Here is a 21,277-nt window from a genome sequence, read left to right as displayed (position 1 = left end):
CAGAAGCATCATGTCCAGTCACTATGGTGTTAGAAGAAGCCATCTGGGGCCAGCTGGCTCAGTTGGTTCGAGCCTGCTGCTACTAATGGCAAGGTCACGGGTTCGATCCCCGTATGTGCCATTATTTCTGGCCTGGAGGACAGATTGGAGGCACAGGGGACTGCAGACGCAGGAACACAAGAGAGTCAAGCAGCATCTATGGGAGAGAGGACGGACGACATTTCAGATCGAAACACTGAATTGGGTGTCTGTGGAGGGAGAGATGCTCCGTGTATAGGGGTGGGAGGGAGGGGCAAGGCAGGTGATGCAAATTGCTGAGGGAGGGAGATAACAGGAATTCTGCAGATGCTGGAAATTCAAGCAACACACACAAAAGTTGCTGGTGAACGCAGCAGGCCAGGCAGCATCATCATTTTAGAGATGCTGCCTGGCCTGCTGCGTTCACCAGCAACTTTTGTGTGTGTTGAGGGAGGGAGATGTTGGTGATAGATTCGGGGAGGGGAGGGAAGAGGTAGACGCTGGAGGGTGATGTGAAGGCAGAAGAGGCAGCTGACACGTGGTGCAGCCTGATAAGGGAGAGTTGTGGGACTGAAATGGCGGAGGGGGCAGAAAATAGCGTGAGGGCTGGAGGAGGAAGGTGCTGGGGGGAGGCAGGAGGGATTGTTCTAGAAGCAGCTGGCATGTATTGAATGGGTTGATTTAACACAGTGGAAAGTTTGAAGGGACACACACCAAGTTCGGTAGGGCCAATTTTGAAGGCTGAGGTCACAGCTGATTAAGTTTACACTCCACATGGATAGAATAGACAGTTTCTTTCTCCCAGCATCAAAGTGTCTAATACAAGAGAGTGAGAGGGTGAATGTTTAACGGAGATGTTTGGCCAATTATTTTTACACAGGAGAGGCTGGGAGGTGCCCGGACGACACTGCCAGGGCTGGGGGTGGAGGATGAAATGACCGAGATGTTTACGAGGTTCGTGGACGTGCTGGGAATGGAGGGACGCTTTCCACGTGCAGGCAGGAGGGGGTTCACTAATTTGACTTTGTTCGGCACAGCGTGGTGGGCTGCGGGAGCTGTAGCCCTGCTCTAGCATTCTGCGTCCCAGGAGTACTTAGCTGGCCCTTTGCCTGCTTGAGTGCACAGTGCTGACTGACAGAGCTCGGCTCTCCCCAGCCACACAAAGCAGGCACTCGGCGGGGGGGGGGGGGGCCGAACGGGATGGGGGCCTATCTACACAGGTCAAACGGTCAGCTGGACGGGATCGAACAGTGCTGTCCATTGTCAGCCCGGGAGGTAGGCACGTAATCCTGGTCTCAGCCAGAGGATCAGAACACTCCAGCATAATCATCACCCCCTCAGCCTGAGCCGCAGTATCAAACCCATTCACACTACCCCATCCTAACAACATACAGTCCTGGCCAGTCGTACGGGATGTACAGGGTGCCATGCAGACCCACACAGGGTACAAGATCCCACACTGAGACACGCGCACGCACACACACACACACACACACACACAGGGTACAAGATCTCACACTGAGAGAGACACACACACATACACACACACAGGGTACAAGATCCCACACTCAGACACACACACACACAGGGTACAAGATCCCACACTGAGAGAGAGACACACACATACACACACACACACACACACACAGAGGGTACAAGATCCCACACTGAGAGACACACCCACACACACAGGGTACAAGATCCCACACTGAGACACACGCACACACACACACACACACAGGGTACAAGATCCCACACTGAGACACACGCGCACACACACACACACACACACAGGGTACAAGATCCCACACTGAGACACACGCACACACACACACACACACACAGGGTACAAGATCCCACACTGAGAGACACACCCACACACACAGGGTACAAGATCCCACACTGAGAGAGACACACACACAGGGTACAAGATCCCACACCGAGAGAGAGAGAGAGAGAGAGAGAGAGAGAGAGAGAGAGGGGGAGAGAGAGACACACACACACACGGGTGTACAGGGTCACACACTGGGAGGTGAGTCAGAGATGTGTGAGTGGGAGGAATGTCTGTCTCGGCTCCTTGTAACAGAGTAGGCTGCTATTTAATTGAGATGTATAAGATTACCAAGGCCTCGTCAGGGTGTGCGGAGAAAAGACTGTTCAGAATGAGGGCCAGCCTGTTCAGCTGGTCAGCTGGGAGGGGCTTTGAGGGTCACTGTGGATGTGGGACCCTCCCCACCCTGTGAGCCCTTGCTACGGGTTCAGTGTTTATGGATTCACAGATGGAATTCCTCTTCCTCTCCGGCATGAAGGCCATGGGCCAAACTGCCTCCCGGTCACAGTGTAGCAAAGTACACCATCTACTATCAGTGGCATGTCCAGGAAGGGGGCTGTTCACTGTTCACACTCACACACACACACAGAGTACAAGATCCCACACTGAGAGAGAGAGAGAGAGAGACACAGACACACACACGTACCAAATACTCACAACCCACAGAGGCACACACTAACACAGATGAACATACCATCTCTGACACACACACTCACACTCATGCGTGCACACACACTCGCTTGCGCGTTCTCTCTCAGGCTGGCGTGCACGCGCGCTGTCTGTCACACGCACGGGGTGTACGGGAGCAGACACTGAGCGCCAGCACGGCCGGGGAGCGAACTCTGCCTCCGCGCGTCCAGGCACTGACTGACAGCCACACTCACTCGGCTCCTGAACGACCGCTCCCAGGAGACGGGCCGCAGGTCCGCCGTGGATCCGGAGCCGTGACCTCTGCCCGCGGCTCAGAACCTTGTCGCCTCAGGCAGCTGACTGCCGGTGGGCAAAGAGCTCTCCCCCCACCCCCCCTCCATCACTGCAATAACAAGGCAGGAGACCTTCTGACCGCTTGACCCCCTCCCCAGCAGCTCCGTGTTTGAAGTTGCCTCCCTCCACTTAGGGTGGAGGAAGTGCTGACAGGGTCTGAGTGTAGTGCGGCGGGATTGGGAGCAGAGGGCTCGTACCACCCAGAGAGAGAGAGAGACTGACATAGAGAGGTAGGGAGAGGGAGAAACAGAGAGAGACCGAGACAGCCGCAGAAAGACAGAGAGAGAGTTTGCCTTTGACTGAACCGCAGCTGTCACCACGTCTCACTTACAAGCCTCAAGGAGCTGACAGAAGTTTATAAAATTAGCAGAGCAGGCAGACAGAATCCTTATCCCCGGGGTAGAAATGACCTAATACTACAGGACATGTATTTAAGGTGAGAGAGGGAAAGTTTAAGGATGTATGGGGCAAGTTTCTTTAAATAGAGAGTGGTTGTTTCCTGGAATGGTTTACCAGGGTGGAGGAGGCAAAGAAAATTTATTATCAAAGTAAATATATGTCACCATATACAACCCCAAGATAGATTTTCTTGTGGGCATACTCAGTAAATCCATGAAACAACAGTATCAATGAAAGCAACACACATCAAAGTTGCTGGTGAACGCAGCAGGCCAGGCAGCATCTGTAGGAAGAGGTACAGTCGACGTTTCAGGCCGAGACCCTTCGTCAGGACTAACTGAAGGAAGAGTGAGTAAGAGATTTGGAAGTAGGAGGGGGAAGGGGAGATCCAAAATGATAGGAGAAGACAGGAGGGGAGGGATGGAGCCAAGAGCTGGAAAGTCGATTGGCAAAAGGGATACGAGGATACCCCTTGCCCATCCTCTGGGTTTTTCCCCCGCTCCCCCTTTTCCTTCTCCCTGGGCCTCCTGTCCCATGATCCTCTCATATCCCCTTTGACAATCACCTGTCCAGCTCTTGGCTCCATCCCTCCCCCTCCTGTCTTCTCCTATCATTTTGGATCTCCCCCTCCCCCTCCAACTTTCAAATCTCTTACTCACTCTTCCTTCAGTTAGTCCTGACGAAGGGTCTCGGCCCAAAACGTCGACTGTACCTCTTCCTAGAGATGCTGCCTGGCCTGCTGCATTCACCAGCAACTTTGATGTGTGTTGCTTGAAATTCCAGCATCTGCAGAATTCCTCGTGTTGGCGTTTCAGAATTAACGAAAGACCGCTCCGAACAGGACGGACAAACAACCCATGGGTAAAAGACAGCAAACGGTGCAACTTGAAAAAGCGAAAAATAACAAACAAAATAATAATAAATAAATACTGAGAACATGGGTTTAGAGCCCTTGAAAGTGAGTCCGCACGTTGTGGGAACAGTTCAGTGATGGGGCGAGTAAAGTTGAGTGAAGTTATTGGTAGCATCCGTTAGTCTCGCCAGACCATGGATCTGCGCCTGGAAAGTCTGTGTTAGAGCAGCGTCTGTTGTGGCCGTAGAGTCCCACACCGGAGTGACAGTCTCGGCTGCAGCGACTGCACTCGAAGGCGCTGTCCTCCAGTGTTGTCTTGGTGCTGTTTTTCCGACGAGTGCGCTTTTCTTCAGCAGCAAGCCTCAGCTTCTCCTCTCCTCTTTTTAGACCTCTGCGTAGTTCCAGCCTCCAGTGAGAGCGATCGCTTGCGAAGTTATCCCCTCTGATTCAGGAGCCCTGATGTTGCTGAACCTGGTGGTGTGGGTCCTGAGGCTCCTGTACCTTCTTCCTGATGGCAACAGTGAGAAGAGAGCTTGTCCTGGGTGGTGGGGGTCCCTGATGATGGAGGCTGCTTTCCTGCGACAATGTTTCATGTACATCTGCTCAATGGTGGGGAGGGCTTTACCCACGATGGACTGGGCCTAGTGAAGGACGCTACTTTTTGTAGGATCTTCCATTCAAGGGCACCATAGGAGGCTGTGACATGACCGGTCAATATACACTCCACCAAACAATCTTGCTTTCCTCCTATGTGGTGAATCAACACAACCTTTCATTTGCCAACAACAGTGGTGTCACCAGCAAACTCGAATATGGCATTTCAGTCACTGAAAGCAAGCGTGCAGGTACAGCAGGCAGTGAAGAAAGCTAATGGCATGCTGGCCGTTATAACAAAGGGAATTGAGTACAAGAGCAAAGAGGTCCTTCTGCAGCTGTACAGGGCCCTGGTGAGACCACACCTGGAGTACTGTGTGCAGTTTTGGTCTCCAAATTTGAGGAAGGACATTCTTGCTATTGAGGGAGTGCAGAGTAGGTTCACGGGATGGCGGGACTGTCATATGTCGAAAGATTGGAGCGACTGGGCTTGTATACTCTGGAATTGAGAAGGCTGAGAGGGGATCTTATTGAAACATGTAAGATTATTAAGGGATTGGACACGCTGGAGGCAGGAAGCATGTTCCCGCTGATGGGTGAGTCCAGAACCAGAGGCCACAGTTTAAGAATCAGGGGTAGGCCATTTAGAACGGAGTTGAGGAAAAACTTTTTCACCCAGAGAGTGGTGGATATATGGAATGTTCTGCCCCAGAAAGCTGTGGAGGCCAAGTCTCTGGATGCTTTCAAGAAGAGATGGGTAGAGCTCTTAAAGATAGCGGAATCGAAGGTTATGGGGATAAGGCAGGAACTGGATACTGATTGTGGATGATCAGCCATGATCACAGTGAATGGCGGTGCTGGCTCGAAGGGCCGAATGGCCTACTCCTGCACCTATTGTCTATTGTCTATTAGAACTGTTTTTTAGCCTCACAGTCATAAGTGTAAAGTCAGTAGAGCAGGGGCTGGGCACACAGACTTGTGGTGCACCTGTGCTGATGGAGATCGTGGAGGAGATGTTTTGTCAATCCAAACTGACAGGTCACAGACATTGCGCTCCAAAGGGCCCGTTCCTGTATTGCAATGTTCAATATTCTCAGCTCTGTTGCTGGCATAGAGATTACAAGAGTAGTGAAGTTATGAGATAACTTTATAGAGTCTTTCTATGAAAAATTGGGGGCCACAGTAGTTCAATGTTATTATAGCTCAGGGTATCAGAGTTCAGTCCCGGCGTCCTCTGTACGTCGTCCCCCTGGAATGCCTGGGTTTACCTCGGGTGCTCTGGTTTCCTCCCACAGTGCAAAGACATACTAATTGGGTTCACTAGTCATTGTAAATTGTCCCGTGATTAGGTTAGGGATAAATCCGGATTGTGCGGTTGTCGGGTGGTACAGCTTGAAGGGTTGGAGTGGACGATTGTGCAAAACCGCGGGAGACCAAAGACAACTTGGCACAAATGAGGACCTTGAATCAGACCCTGGCACAGGGGAGAAGATGGCCAAAGGTGTACAGAGGCGACCGCCAGCACTGTAACGGGCAAAGAGATGGGATTAATGAAGGCATCTATATATTGTGGCATTGTCAAAACTGGTTTATTATTGTCACTGTGGAACAGAGAGAAATTTTGTTCCACATGCCATCCATACAGATCGTTTCATCACATCAGTAGAGCGGGCTAGTCCAAGGGACAACAATAAGAGAATGCAGACAAAGCGTGACGGCTACAGGGAAAGCGCGGTGCAGGCTGACAGCAACGTGCGAGGGCCGGGACAAAGCCAAGAGTCCATTTTACTGCACAAGTGAGAACAATGGGGTAGGAACTGTTCATTTCTATACACTCTTTTATCAAACTAGTCAACAAGTATCTTTATAAATTTTAGGATAAATATGTCTTCACTGTGTAGTTATATGTAAAGATGAACCTTTAATTCTAATCTTTCACATGAAATGGACACAGTTATAGATTTAATTTATAAAACTGTGGGAATAGTCAAAGAACTGTGCAGCAAGGACACAACCCTTCAGCACATCTGCTCTGTACCAACCACCTAAACCAGCCCCATCTGCCTGTGTTTGTCCCTATCCCTCTAAACCTTCCCTATCCGTGTACCTGTCCATATCCCTCTAAACCTTCCCTATCCGTGTACCTGTCCATATCCCTCTAAACCTTTCCTATCCGTGTACCTGTCCGTATCCCTCTAAACCTTTCCTATCCGTGTCCCTGTCCGTATCCCTCTAAACCTTTCCTATCCGTGATCCTGTCCGTATCCCTCTAAACCTTTCCTATCCGTGTACCTGTCCATATCCCTCTAAACCTTTCCTATCCGTGTACCTGTCCATATCCCTCTAAACCTTTCCTATCCGTGTACCTGTCCATATCCCTCTAAACCTTTCCTATCCGTGTACCTGTCCATATCCCTCTAAACCTTTCCTATCCGTGTACCTGTCCATATCCCTCTAAACCTTTCCTATCCGTGTACCTGTCCATATCCCTCTAAACCTTTCCTATCCGTATCCCTGTCCGTATCCCTCTAAACCTTTCCTATCCGTGTACCTGTCCAAGTATCTTTTAAATATTGTTAATTTATCTGCCACTTCCTCTGACAGTTCACTCCGTGGACTGACCACCCTCTGGATGAAGAAATTGACCCTCAGGTTCCTATTAAATCTCTCCTCTCTCACATCAAACCTGCGCCCTTGATTCTTGATTCTCCAACCCTGGGGAAAAGACCGAGAGCATTCACCCTGCCTCTGCCCCTCGTGGGTTTATACACTTCACCACTCCAATGCAATGCAAATGTTTTTCAAAACCAAGTGACAGGCAGCACCCATCTCATATCCCCAACTCCAACCCGATGTGAATCCCGCAGACCCATCTCCCATCGCCCACCCACCCCTCCCATTTCCTGCACCACCTCAGGCCCCCGCCCCTCTTTGTGACCACGGGTCCCCCCACCCTTTGTGAGGTTGACGTGACCCAAGTATCACCGGTGACGGTGAGGAGGGAAGGGCTCCCCGACTCCCCCGGGCCAACATTCTCAGCGGAAAGGCCGGAGCGACCAGTTGTGTGCGGACAAGCAAGATTCACCCCTGGACTGTGAGCAACCAGCCCCTCCCGGAACACCCTCTTCTCTGTCTCTGCCCTCCCCGCCTCTGGCCATGAGCAACAAGCCCTCCGTCGACGTAGCCCAGCTCCAGTCCCCGTCCCCGGGCTCCTCCCTCGGCCTGGAGTCCTTCACCGAGACGGCGGCCGTGGTGATAGACAACGGCACCGGCTACACTAAGGCCGGCTTCGCGGGCGACCCCAAGCCGGGGGTGGTGCTGCCCACCGTGGTGGGGCTGCCGACCTCCCGTAAGTGCTCCAGTCCCGACTATTACGCGGGCGACGAGGTGCTGAACCGGCGCGGGGTGAGGCGCTGCGAGCCGGTCACCCGCGGCGTGGTCACCGACTGGGAGGCGATGGAGATGCTGTGGCATCACGTCTTCTACGGGGAGCTGCGGGCCTCGCCCGACGAGCACGCCGTCCTGCTGGCCGACGGGCCGCTGGCTCCGGGCGCGCAGCGGGAGAAGGCGGCCGAGGTCCTCTTCGAAGGCTTCAGGGTGCCGGCCATGTACGTGGTGCCGCAGCCGGTGCTGTCGCTCTACTCCACCGGGCGCACCAGCGGGTTGGTGATCGAGGCCGGCTTCGGCGCCTCGTACGTGGCGCCCGTGGTCGAAGGCTACACGCTGCCGCACGCTACCCAGCAGATAGACGTGGCGGGGGCCGCCCTCACCGAGTACCTGGCCAAGCTGCTGGCCGAGTGCGGCAACGCTTTCAGCCCGGAGGAGCGGCCGCTGGTGCGGGACATCAAGGAGCGGTGCTGCTACGTGGCGCAGGACTACGCCGAGGAGATGCTGGCGCCCGAGACCGACTACCTGACCGACTACCGGCTGCCCGACGGGCACCTCATCAACATCGGCAACGAGCGCTTCCGCTGCCCCGAGGCCTTCTTCCAGCCCGACGCGCTGGGGCTGACCGACGCCGGTCTTCACCAGCTGGCCGCCCGCAGCCTGGAGCTCTGCCAGGCTAAGCACCGGCCCGAGCTGCTGGGCAACCTGGTGCTGTCGGGCGGCTCCAGCCTCTTCCCCGGCTTGGCCGAGCGGCTGAAGTGGGAACTGGACAGGCTGTTAGCCGAGCCGGGGGCCGCAGCCGGAGCCGTCCGGCTCGGCGTCTTCGCCTCGTCGCACCGCCGCTTCTCCGTCTGGATCGGCGGCTCCATCACCGCCTGTCTCAACTCCTTCCAGTCCATGTGGGTGCGGCGCGCCGACTACGACGAGGAGGGACCGAGCGTTGTGCTGCGCAAATGCTACTGAGCACTTCAGAGTTCATTTAATAAAGAAAGTTAACGCTTCCAACAAACTTCTGCTTCTCCTTATAGAGGGGCTTCGGCCCATCCGTTCCGTGTGCACATCTGCTTGTGTTACTCCTGCCTCGGGGTCTCAACCGCGTCTCAGTCCCGGAGCGACAGATGCTCCCCCACCCCCACAGGGAAGGCCGGACTCTGACACTCCGGGAGGGATACTCGGGAAAACCGCAGTGCTTCTCCCCCCCCCCCCAATACTCTCACCTTCCTCTCATACACCCCCTCTCTCCCTCCCCTGCTCTCCATCCCGACCTCTCTCTTTCTCCCTCTCCCTCCCCCTCTTCTTCTCCACCACTCCACTTACTCTCGCTCACTCTCTTTCCCTCTCTCTCTCACACTCTCACTTTCTCTCATACTCTCACACTCACTCTTACGCTCTCTCACAAACTCTCACTCTGTCACACTCACTTTCACTCTCACACACACTTTCTCTCACTCTTGCACTCTCACACTCACTCTCTCACACTCTCACTCTCATTTTCTCTCTCACACACACACTCTCACTCACACACTCTCACTCTCACACTCACTCACACACACACTCTCTCTCACACTCTCTCTCTCTCTCACACACACACACTTAAAGTTCCAGAAACCAGAAAGCAGAGCTGTCCACGATTCCCAGATTCCCAGACACAGGAGAAGAGAAAGGACCAGGAGGGGTAGGATTTGGGTCTCAGGTGCCCAGGCAGCTTTGGATTTGGGATTTGGAGAGGATGCTCGTAGGACATTGGGGTTCAGGATTAGTGGGAGTGATTTGCCCTTGGGGTTTTGGGGATGGAGCAAACGGGAACTTGAATCATAGATTCATACAACATGAAACAGGCCTTTTGGCCCAACTATTCAGTAAGTGTTAATGTACCTGCCTCAACTACTTCCTCTGGCAGTTTGTTCCAGTGACCAGTTACCCCACTAGTCCTGTTTAAATTCCGCCCCCCACACCTTAAACCTGTGCTCCCTGGTTTTAGATTCCGTTAGTCCGTGGAAGGGCCGGGTGGTGGTGTAGTGGTATCAGCACTGGACTCCAGTGCAGATGGTCCTGAGTTCAAACCCAGCCTGGGCAGCAGCAGTACTTCCGTATCATTGCCATGAAAACCCTACGGACCCGATGGCCCATGAGGTCACGAAGAGTCGGACGCGACTGAGCCATGGGAAAAAGCCTGCTCATTCACCTTATCCACGCCCCTCATGATTTTATAATCCTCCATAAGGTTGCCTTCACTCCAAGAAAGACAGTGCCAGTCTATCCCGTATCCCCTTATCCAGTCCTGGCAACATCCTTGCGAATCTTTCCTGCACCCTCTCCAGCTTAATCTCATCTTTCCTGGAGCTGGGTGACCAGAACTGCACGCAATACTCCCGGCCTCTTGTACGGCCCCACACTTGTCCCCAGTGACGGAGGCCAGCATGCCAAACACCTTCATCGCCAGCCCATCCACCTGTAGTCTCCACTTTCAGGCATCATGTCGTTGTACTCCGAGGTCCCTCAGTTCTGCAATACTTCCTCATTCCCGTTCCCTGAGAAAAAGACTATATTTTCACTTTAATACACCCAGTCTCTCAGTAAAAATCCCAGGAAATGGAAGGAATATCGCCCAAACCAAAACCACACTAATTTTCCTGGAGGAAAATTGGAGCAAAATATCAGGTGACAATGTGTTGGGACTACATGTAACTGGATCACCCTGACAATTTAACTTTGCTCCAGTAACAAAGGCTCTCAGTCCAGTGCTGAGCAGACACGCGAAATGCTGGCGGAGATCACCAGGGGGGTCTCGGCCTGAAACCGTGACTGTTTATTCCCTTCTCAGTGTATCACCCATATACACACACAGACACCCATACACACACACACACACACACACACACACACACACACACACACACACACTGCTGAGCAGACACACGAAACACTGGAGGAGATCACCAGGGGGGTCTCGGCCTGAAACGGTGACTGTTTATTCCCTTCTCAGTCTATCACCCACAGAGTCACACACACACAGACACCCATACACACACACACAGACACATGCTGCAGGAACTCAGCAGGTTGGGCAGTTTCAATGTAAGGGACAAAAGTCGACATTTCATACGGAGACCCTTCATGAGGAGTGTAAAGGAAGGGGGCAGAAGTCAGAATAAGACGGTGAGGGGAAAGGGAAGGAGTACAGGCTGGCAGGTGAGAGGTGAGACCAGGTGATGGAGGAGGTGGGTGGGTGGGGGAGGGGGAAGTGAGAAGCTGAGAGGTGACGGGTAGAAAAGGTAAATGCTGAAGAAGAAGGAATCTGACGGGAGAAGGAAGTGGACTATGAGAGAAAGGAACTGGGGAACCAAAGGGAAGAGATAGACAGGTGAAGAAGAGACAAGAGTGAAGCTGGAATGGATGAAGCGAGAGGGGGGTGTGATGAAGAGTGATTGGTAAACACACTCCTTGCACACCAACATTGCCTTGACATTCTGCTGTCATTGGGCTGAGTGCACGCACTTCAATGTCTTCCCAGGTATTCTCATCATAGGTCCCAAACTGAGCCATACACTCAGGTTGACTTTACAGTGCTTTTCCCACCATACACACCGGAATATCCCATTCCTTTAGTAAGGGGAATGTGTACATGTCGTCTGTATGCTGTATTTAATGTAGATACTTATGTTTATTTTGTAATACGGTTTCAACTACATTGTGGGCTGCAGCAGATTCTAATTCATGTGTGGTCTTAAGTTAACTTTGTGGGTAATGAAAGATTACATCCTGGTGCCTAATAAAACTCTCAGTTGGAGAGAGAGATCAGGGTTGCCAGGATTTCACACTGGGCAAAGTATGGAGCTGCTGTTGTACTTACTGGCAGATATCTTTTTATAAATATTGCCAGTTTTCTTTTCACTAATTTTTGTAAGTTTGACTTTTGATGCAGCGAATAAGCATGCTTGTGAGAAGTGCTAAGCGACTCCAGCCGTGTTTTTCTTTGGTCATAACCCACGTATCTAGCATATGGTGACAGTGGTGGGATGCCCAGTCGTTCAACTCAGGGTAGAGTGGGATTGCGGTCCCAAGTCAGGAAATCCCCCCAGTGGATAGGCGAAGTAGATACAAGGAAAACAGTGGAGACCTCAAAGGAGGAACAACTTCAGCCCAGGACCAAACTCAGGTCAGAAGCAGGAACTACATCCGAACCCTCCCTGGAAAATCTGTTTTGAGAATTGTTGTCTGCCCAGCAGAGGAGGTGCTTTTAGGAAGGAGCTCCAAAGTCTGTGGAAGGGTCCCAATATGTTTTACATAGAAAACGTAGAAAATAGGTGCAGGAGTAGGCCATTCGGCCCTTTGAGCCTGCACCGCCATTTATTATGATCATGGCTGATCATCCAACTCAGAACCCTGTACCAGCCTTCCCTCCATACCCCCTGACCCCCGTAGCCACAAGGGCCATATCTAACTCCCTCTTAAACATAGCCAATGAACTGGCCTCAACAGTTTGCTGTGGCAGAGAATTCCACAGATTCACCACTCTCTGTGTGAAGAAGTTTTTCCTAATCTCGGTCCTAAATGGCTTCCCCTCTATCCTCAAACTGTGACCCCTCGTTCTGGACTTCCCCAACATCAGGAACAATCTTCCTGCATCTAGCCTGTCCAATCCCTTTAGGATCTTATACATTTCAATCAGATCCCCCCTCAATCTTCTAAATTTCAACTAGTACAAGCCCAGTTCATTCAGTCTTTCTTCATATGAAAGTCCTGCCATCCCAGGAATCAATCTGGTGAACCTTCTTTGTACTCCCTCTATGGCAAAGATGTCTTTCCTCAGATTAGGGGACCAAAACTGCACACAATACTCCAGGTGTGGTCTCACCAAGGCCTTGTACAACTGCAGTAGTACCTCCCTGCTCCTGTACTCGAATCCTCTCACTATAAATGCCAGCATACCATTCGCCTTTTTCACCGCCTGCTATATCTGCATGCCCACTTTCAATGACTGGTGTATAATGACACTCAGGTCTCGTTGCACCTCCCCTTTTCCTAATCGGCCACCATTCAGATAATAATCTGTTTTCCTATTTTTGCCACCAAAGTGGATAACTTCACATTTACCCACATTAAATTGCATCTGCCATGAGTTTGCCCACTCACCCAACCTATCCAAGTCACCCTGCATCCTCTTAGCATCCTCCTCACTGCTAACACTGCTACCCAGCTTCGTGTCATCCGCAAACTTGGAGATGCTGCATTTAATTCCCTCATCCAAGTCATTAATATATATTGTAAACAACTGGGGTCCCAGCACTGAGCCTTGCGGTACCCCACTAGTCACCGCCTGCCATTCTGAAAAGGTCCCGTTTATTCCCACTCTTTGCTTCCTGTCTGCTAACCAATTCTCCACCCACACCAATACCTTACCCCCAATACTGTGTGCTTTAAGTTTGCACACTAATCTCCTATGTGGGACCTTGTCAAAAGCCTTTTGAAAATCCAAATATACCACATCCACTGGTTCTCCCCTATCCACTCTACTAGTTACATCCTCAAAAAATTCTATGAGATTCGTCAGACATGATTTTCCTTTCACAAATCCATGCTGACTTTGTCCGATCATTTCACCGCTTTCCAAATGTGCTGTTATCACATCCTTGATAACTGACTCCAGCAGTTTCCCCACCACCGACGTTAGGCTAACCGGTCTATAATTCCCCGGTTTCTCTCTCCCTCCTTTTTTAAAAAGTGGGGTTACATTAGCCACCCTCCAATCCTCAGGAACTAGTCCAGAATCTAACGAGTTTTGAAAAATTATCACTCACGCATCCACTATTTCTTGGGCTACTTCCTTAAGCACTCTGGGATGCAGACCATCTGGTTTTCTTCTCAACGAGGTGACAATATTGGGAACTATCTCCTCAGGTTCGAATGGCCAGGGGAGGAGTGGGCCTGTCAGCTGGTGCAACTACAGATGTGTACAGCTCCCAAAACCTACACTGCAATGGATGAAGAGAGGTCCAACAACTATCCTGACCTGAAGGAGGCATGGCTGGCTAAATCTGATACATTGGCAGAAACCTATCGCCAGCGCTTCCGTTCCAGTACTCTTATCAAAAGGGGAGTCACGCACCGAGATGTATCATCGGCTGGTGGATGTCTGCCATCAATGGATTTGACCAGAAGTCCAAGGAGGAGATTGGTGAGGTTGTTGTTCTGGAGCAGTTGCTTTGTGTTCTTCCTCCAGACACCAGAACATGGGTCGGAGAACACAAGCCAGCAGATGGACTCACTGTGGCTGGACTTGCCCCGCAGTACCTCAAGGGGGTGCTTTCACAGCCATCATTCTGAAACCACAGAGACTAACGCTCCAAGAGACTCTCAGGGTAACTCTGTGGAACTGGGGAGCGGGAGAAATCAGGGCAAAGATCCTTTGGTCGTTTCTTCTAGGACTTTTATGTGGTATCATATAACTTTGGTGGTAAGAACAGGAAGGCAGATTATTATCTAAATGGAGTCAAGTTAGGAAAAGGGGAAGTACAACGAGATCTAGGTGCCCTTGTTCATCAGTCACTGAGCAAGCCTGCAAGTACAGCAGGCAGTGAAGAAAGCTAATGGCATGCTGGCCGTTATAACAAGGGGAATTGAGTACGAGAGCAAAGAGGTCCTTCTGCAGCTGTACAGGGCCCTGGTGAGACCACACCTGGAGTATTGTGTGCAGTTTTGGTCTCCAAATTTGAGAAAGGACATCCTTGCTATTGAGGGAGTGCAGCGTAGGTTCACAAGGTTAATTCCCAGGATGGTGGGACTGTCATATGTCGAAAGATTGGAGAGACTGGGCTTGTATACTCTGGAATTTAGAAGGCTGAGAGGGGATCTTATTGAAACATATTAAGGGATTGAACACACTGGAGGCAGGAAGCATGTTCCCGCTGATGGGTGAGTCCAGATCCAGAGGCCACAGTTTAATAATAAGGGGTAGGCCATTTAGAACGGAGTTGAGGAAAAACTTTTTCACCCAGAGAGTGGTGGATATATGGAATGCTCTGCCCCAGAAGGCTGTGGAGGCCAAGTCTCTGGATGCTTTCAAGAAAGAGATGGATAGAGCTCTTAAAGATAGCGGAATCAAAGGTTATGGGGATAAGGCAGGAACTGGATACTGATTGTGGATGATCAGCCATGATCACAGTGAATGGCGGTGCTGGCTCGAAGGGCCGAATGGCCTACTCCTGCACCTATTGTCTATTGTCTATTATCATTGTCAGCAGCCAGGTCATAAATCCTCTCTGTGTCCTCTCAAGAAGCCCAAATTGTCAAGAGAGGGGGGATATAATGACTGTAATGATGGTGATTATGGTCGTGGAAAACAGGCAGAATGTGAGGAGAAAGAGCCCATGTTTATAATAGTCAAAGTTAATGGAAAACCTGTGAAAGCACTCAGATTTCTGTCATTTATTAAGAAAAGTCTTGCCCTTGCCTTTGGTGTTGACTCCAGTCACCAGACACCCATCCAATGTGTCCATGGTGACTGGAAGCCTGAGCCACTGGCAGAACTCGCTACTGGGCTGGATGACCACGGGTACTTGATGAAAGTCTGGTTCTGGAGAAACTACCAGCTGACAGGATCCTGGAGAGAGATTTGTCTGTGTTACATGAGTTACTGCCGAAGGGAACTAGCCAACACATCCATCTGTTTTTCCAGGAGTAGACGGTGCTGCTCCCTAATTTGGCATGACTCGTGCTAAAACCAGAGCAATGTCCAGGTTACAGCCTCTCTCTGACTTGGGTTCTAGTCTGTGTGAGACAGAAACCAAAGGGCTGAGAGAGGTGGTACCATGGGAAATAGGCTGGTTCACCAGTATCCGTTGATATTTGTAGATGAGACTCGAAAGGGTTCATGGAGGCCTGGGAAGGTTTGCCTCTCCCATCCGAATGGCTGCCAACCAGTGGGAGCTGCAGAGAGTGGTTCCCCATTCCCACAGCTGTTCCAGCAGAGACCAGGGCTGACAAAGGTCCTAAAACACTCCATCAGGATCAGACCTGACCAGGGTTCAGTATGCCAACACTGCTACAGAGTGCCAGAATGACTTGTGGGGAACCTGAAGGATGAACTTCGGATCATGCTGGAGCTGGGAGCCATCCAGCCTTCAAATAGTGAGTGGAGCCGTCCTATCATTATTGGCCCCAAGAAAGATGGCACTCTGAGGATATGCATCGATTTCTGGCAGTTGTATGCCATTTTTCCCTTTGATGAATATCCTATGCCCCACATTGATGACCTGTTAGAAAAGATTGGATGGGCAAACTACACTGGAACTTTGAAAAAGCTACTGGCAGGTTCCCCAGATGACCAGTCAAATCCCTCAGTGCCTTCTGCACAGCCCGGGCCTGTTTTGGTTCACTGTAATGCCCCTCACTCTTCCAGTGGCTGATGGACCGGGTGCTACAAGGCTGCAGGACTGCGGTGTGGCCTACCTAGATGGTGTGGTCCTCTGCAGCCAGAGCATCTGGACCATCCACACAGAGCCCTGGGGAGTATTTATGCTGCCAGTCTCACTCCCACTCTACAAAAAAGTGGGTGGAAAAAGGAGAAACCGGATACCAGCTGGGACACGGAGAGGTTCGAGCACAGACAGATGAAGTGGAAGCAATCCACAACAGCCCTCGACCTCACACTAAGGAAGTGAAGCCCTTCCTGGATCTGGTAGGGTGGTAGGACGGCCCATTCCCCAATTCGCCAGTAGGGCTGCACCTAATCTTACTGGGAACCCGGTGAGGTGGACGAATGGTCCCTTGTCCAGGTGGGTGCCTCAGGAATAGACTAGCCCAAGGAGAACCAGCTACTTCACCATTAAAAAAGGAGTATCTGGACATTGAGGGGGCCCTTGACAGCCTCCAGTACTACTTCCTTGGCAGGGCGTTTGACCTTTTCACAGACCACAGAGCGTTGACATGGATTCAGACAAAGCCAGGGCGACACGGCGGTACCTGGAGCTCCAAACCTTCAAACTCGGCGTCCATCGTGGAGCAGGGAAAGGAAACGTGCCCGAGAGCACTCACCGCACTCCTTGCGCTCAAGTATCGCCTTGTTGCTGGGCTGAGTGCGCGCTTCAGTGACCTCCCCGGCAGATTCTCATAATGGGTCCCAAGCTTGGGCTGGCCTGACGGGACCTTTCCCGCCATCCACAGCGGGATACTCTACTCCTTCAGTGGCGGGGGGGTAACTGCGTACATGTAGTTTGTCTACTGTATTCAATGCAGACACTTCTGTTTATTTTGTAATGTGGTTGTAACTACATTGTGGGGTGCATCATATTCCAATTCACGTGTGGCCTACAGTTAATTTTGAGGGTAATGAAAAGGCCTGCTACCTAATAAATCTGAGTTCATCGCTCTCACCAGGAGAGAGAGACCGGGGTTGCCAGCAGTTCACACTGGGCAAAGTATGGAGCTGCTCTTGTACTTTAGTTTTGTAAACATTGGCAGTTTTTTTTCCGCAACACACATCAAAGTTGCTGGTGAACGCAGCAGGCTAGGCAGCATCTCTAGGAAGAGGTACAGTCGACGTTTCAGGCCGAGACCCGAAGGGTCTAGAGATGCTGCCTGGCCTGCTGCGTTCACCAGCAACTTTGATGTGTGTTGCTTGAATTTCCAGCATCTGCAGAATTCCTCTTGTTTGCAGTTTTTTCCCCACTATTTTTCCTAAGTTTGATTTTTGACGCACCTAATAAACACCATTGCGCTAGTACGAAGCGACTCCAGCCAATTTTCCTTTGGTCCGTCAGGAATATAAAGTGTTGCTCTTGTAAACTGAGAGTGGACGGGCATCTCGGAATAGGACTGGGAACTGGAATTAAAATGCTTGGCCACATGAACGTACGGAAAGCATTGACTGTGAATGTAAGGAATGAAAACGCATTGAACGGTTAAATATTGTAAGTATTTTTATTATGAATAAAGTTTATTTTGTTAAACATGGTTGGCCACCGGGAAATCGTGCTTGTTGCGGCCCGAGCGAAGGTACACAGCAACATTTCGCGTGTTGCCGGGGACGTCCAGCGTCTGTTTGATTCGCCGCCGCCACGCTGGAGAGGTGCGCCCCCTGCCGGGGCCTCCCTGCACTGACCCGGTGGCTCCTGCCCAAGTCTACCCACTGCTGAAGACATCGGCTGCCTTCGCTGCCCGTCTGACCCGTGGCCCAACGTCCGCGAGCAGGGAATTTCCGGAATTCCCGGGAAAAACAAGTCGTTACTTTTACAGCAACACACACACACACAATGCTGGTGGAACGCAGCAGGCCAGGTAGCATCGATAGGAAGAGGTACAGTCCCGACGAAGGGTCTCGGCCCGAAACATCGACTGCGCCTCTTCCTAGAGATGCTGCCTGGCCTGCTGCGTTCACCAGCGACTTTGATGTGTGTTGCTTGAATTTCCAGCATCTGCAGATTTCCTCGTGTTTGCGTTACTTTTACAGTCAAAGTTTCGATCTCCCTCCACGGAATCGTACAAAATTGAAACAGCAATTTGCACACCATGTCTATGCCGACCCAGTGGGTTCCAATCTATATTAGTTCCCTTCTAAACACTTGGCGCAAAGCCCGTCCTACTGGGCCCGGTACACAGATGTAACGAAAAGGAAGGCACACCAGCTTTCTTAGGAGGCTCAGTTTATTATCAAACACAAACATATCTAATCTCTACCAAAGCTCCTTCCCTCCTAGTCTGCAGGTCACCCTTGGGCAAGGTGTATCACCTGCTTATTACCACCTCCCCCCCCGCCCCAAATCAGCATCACGTGAAGCCATGGGAGCAGGGGATGGATGGCCATAGGAGCGATCGGTGCCAGGCAGACAATCTCTGAAGAGTATTGATAATGTCTGAGGTCACCTGTCTTGTAAAGACACTGCCCAGATGGCGTCAATGACAAGCCACTTCAGCAAAAAAATTTTGCCAAGAACAATCACAGTCAAGACCATGATCGTCCATGTCATAGGACAAGGAAGAGGACTGGGGGTGCCAGGCAGGATAGTGGAATGCTCCTCTTGTGGGATGTGGGAAGGCAGGGGGCCTCCAGTGTCCCTGATGACTACAACTGCAAGAAGTGCATCCAGCTGCAGCTTCTAACAATCCGCGTTAAGGAGCTGGAGCTGGAACTGGATGAACTCCAGATCATTCGGGAGGCTGAAGGGGTGATAGATGGGGCATATAGAGAGGTGGTTCCACCCAAGATGCAGGACACAGAGAACTGGGTGACAGTCAGGAGAGGGGAAGGGGATAGACAGATCACCAGTGCTGAGTACCCCTGTGGCCATTCCCCTCAATAACAGGTATACTCAATAGACAACAGACAATAGGTGCAGGAGAAGGCCATTCGGCCCTTCGAGCCAGCACCGCCATTCACTGTGATCATGGCTGATCATCCACAATCAGTATCCAGTTCCTGCCTTATCCCCATAACCTTTGATTCTGCTATCTTTAAGAGCTCTATCCATCTCTTTCTTGAAAGCATCCAGAGACTTGGCCTCCACAGCCTTCTGGGGCAGAGCATTCCATATATCCACCACTCTCTGGGTGAAAAAGTTTTTCCTCAACTCCGTTCTAAATGGCCTACCCCTTATTCTTCAACTGTGGCCTCTGGTTCTGGACTCACCCATCAGTGGGAACATGCTTCTTGCCTCTAGCATGTCCAATCCCTTAATAATCTTGTGTTTCAATAAGATCCCCTCTCAGCCTTCTAAATTCCAGAGTATACAAGCGCAGTCTCTCCAATCTTTCGACATATGACAGTCCCGCCATCCCGTGAACCTACGGTGCACTCCCTCAATAGCAAGAATGTCCTTCCTCAAATTTGGAGACCAAAACTGCACACAGTACTCCAGGTGTGGTCTCACCAGGGCCCTGTACAGCTGCAGAAGGACCTCTTTGCCCTTATACTCAATTCCCCTTGTTATGAAGGCCAGCATGCCATTAGCTTTCTTCACTGCCTGCTGTACTTGCATGCTTGGTTTAGATCACAATCAAGAGAAAATCTGCAGAGCTGGAAATCCGAGCAACACACACAAAATGCTGGAGGAACTCAGCATTTTGTGTGTGATACTCCTTTAGATAGTGTTGGGGGATTGACCTGGGAAAGCCACAGCAGCCAGGTCTCTGGCAATGAGTCTGGCTCTGTGGCTCAGAAAGTAAGGGGGAGGAGAGAAGAGGTGAACTGTATTGATGGGGAGTCATTCGTTGGTTAAGGGAACAGAAAGGAGGTTCTGTGGATGAGAACAAGATTCCTGGATGGCATGTTGCCTCCCGGCTGCAGGGTTAGGGACATCTCAAATCAAGTCCACAGTGTTCTTAAGTGGGAGGGTGAGCAGCCAAAGGTCATGGTCCATGTACGTACCAGTGACATGGGTAGGAGAGGTGACGAGGTCCTGCGGAGGGAGTTCGGGGAGTTAGGTGCTAAGTTAATGGACAGGACCTCCAGGGTTGTGATGGTAGGACTGAAACCTATGCTACGTGCTAGTGGGGTCAGAACTAGGAAGATCATACAGTTTAACACATGGTTAAGGAGTTGGTGCAGGAGGGAGGGCTTCAGATTTTTGGATCACTGGGCTGTCTTCCAGGGGAAGTGGGACCCGTACAGAAGGGACGGTTTGCATCTGAACTGGATGGGGACTAATATCCCGGAGGAATATCGCATCATTTCTTAATGCATGCATTACTAAATGTCAATAAAAGAGGACTGCATGTCCTCATAATCTAATCTAATCTAATCCTCGTGGGAAGAATTGCTAGTACTGTACAGAGGTCGGAAGATGGTCTAAGCCAAAGTTGCAGAGGGATGGGAGCCAGATTCCCGGAGCAGACAGCGGAGCGGCTGTGGAGAAAGATGTTGTTAAGCCTACATACAAAGTCAGGAATCGAAAGGTCAAGCATGATGGGACTAATGTTCTGAGCTGCGTATATTTCAATGCAAGGAGCATTGTCGGAAAGGCGGATGAGTTTAGGGCATGGATCAGCACATGGAATTATGACATTGTAGCCGTTAGTGACACAGGGATGCAGGAGTGCAGGACTGGCAGCTCAGTGCTCCAGGGTTCCGTTGTAGACGTGATGGAGTGGGAGGGATTACTTGTCATGGCAGTACTAAGTCAGAACAGACCAGAGAGATCGTCTAATGAGGCTTTATGGGTAGAACAGAGGAAATGAGAAAGGGAAAGGGCTGACCACGTTAATGGGATTATATT

The 21,277-nt window shown here is 51.1% G+C and overlaps 1 protein-coding gene across 1 annotated transcript; it reads left to right on the top strand.

Annotated features, from left to right (window-relative positions):
• The first annotated feature begins 7,695 nt into the window (after positions 1–7,695).
• On the top strand, positions 7,696–9,067 carry LOC134343076 (actin, clone 302-like). Its single transcript, XM_063041938.1, has one exon. It carries the CDS (start codon positions 7,836–7,838, stop codon positions 9,027–9,029), a length of 1,194 nt encoding a protein of 397 aa, XP_062898008.1. The 5' UTR covers positions 7,696–7,835; the 3' UTR covers positions 9,030–9,067.
• Positions 9,068–21,277: the final 12,210 nt, after the last annotated feature.

The sequence above is a fragment of the Mobula hypostoma genome, chromosome 2, assembly GCF_963921235.1.
Source record: "Mobula hypostoma chromosome 2, sMobHyp1.1, whole genome shotgun sequence".
Classification (NCBI taxonomy): domain Eukaryota; kingdom Metazoa; phylum Chordata; class Chondrichthyes; order Myliobatiformes; family Myliobatidae; genus Mobula; species Mobula hypostoma.
The sequence above is the reverse complement of the archived record's forward strand: the minus strand, read 5'-3'. Positions and strand labels throughout refer to the sequence as shown.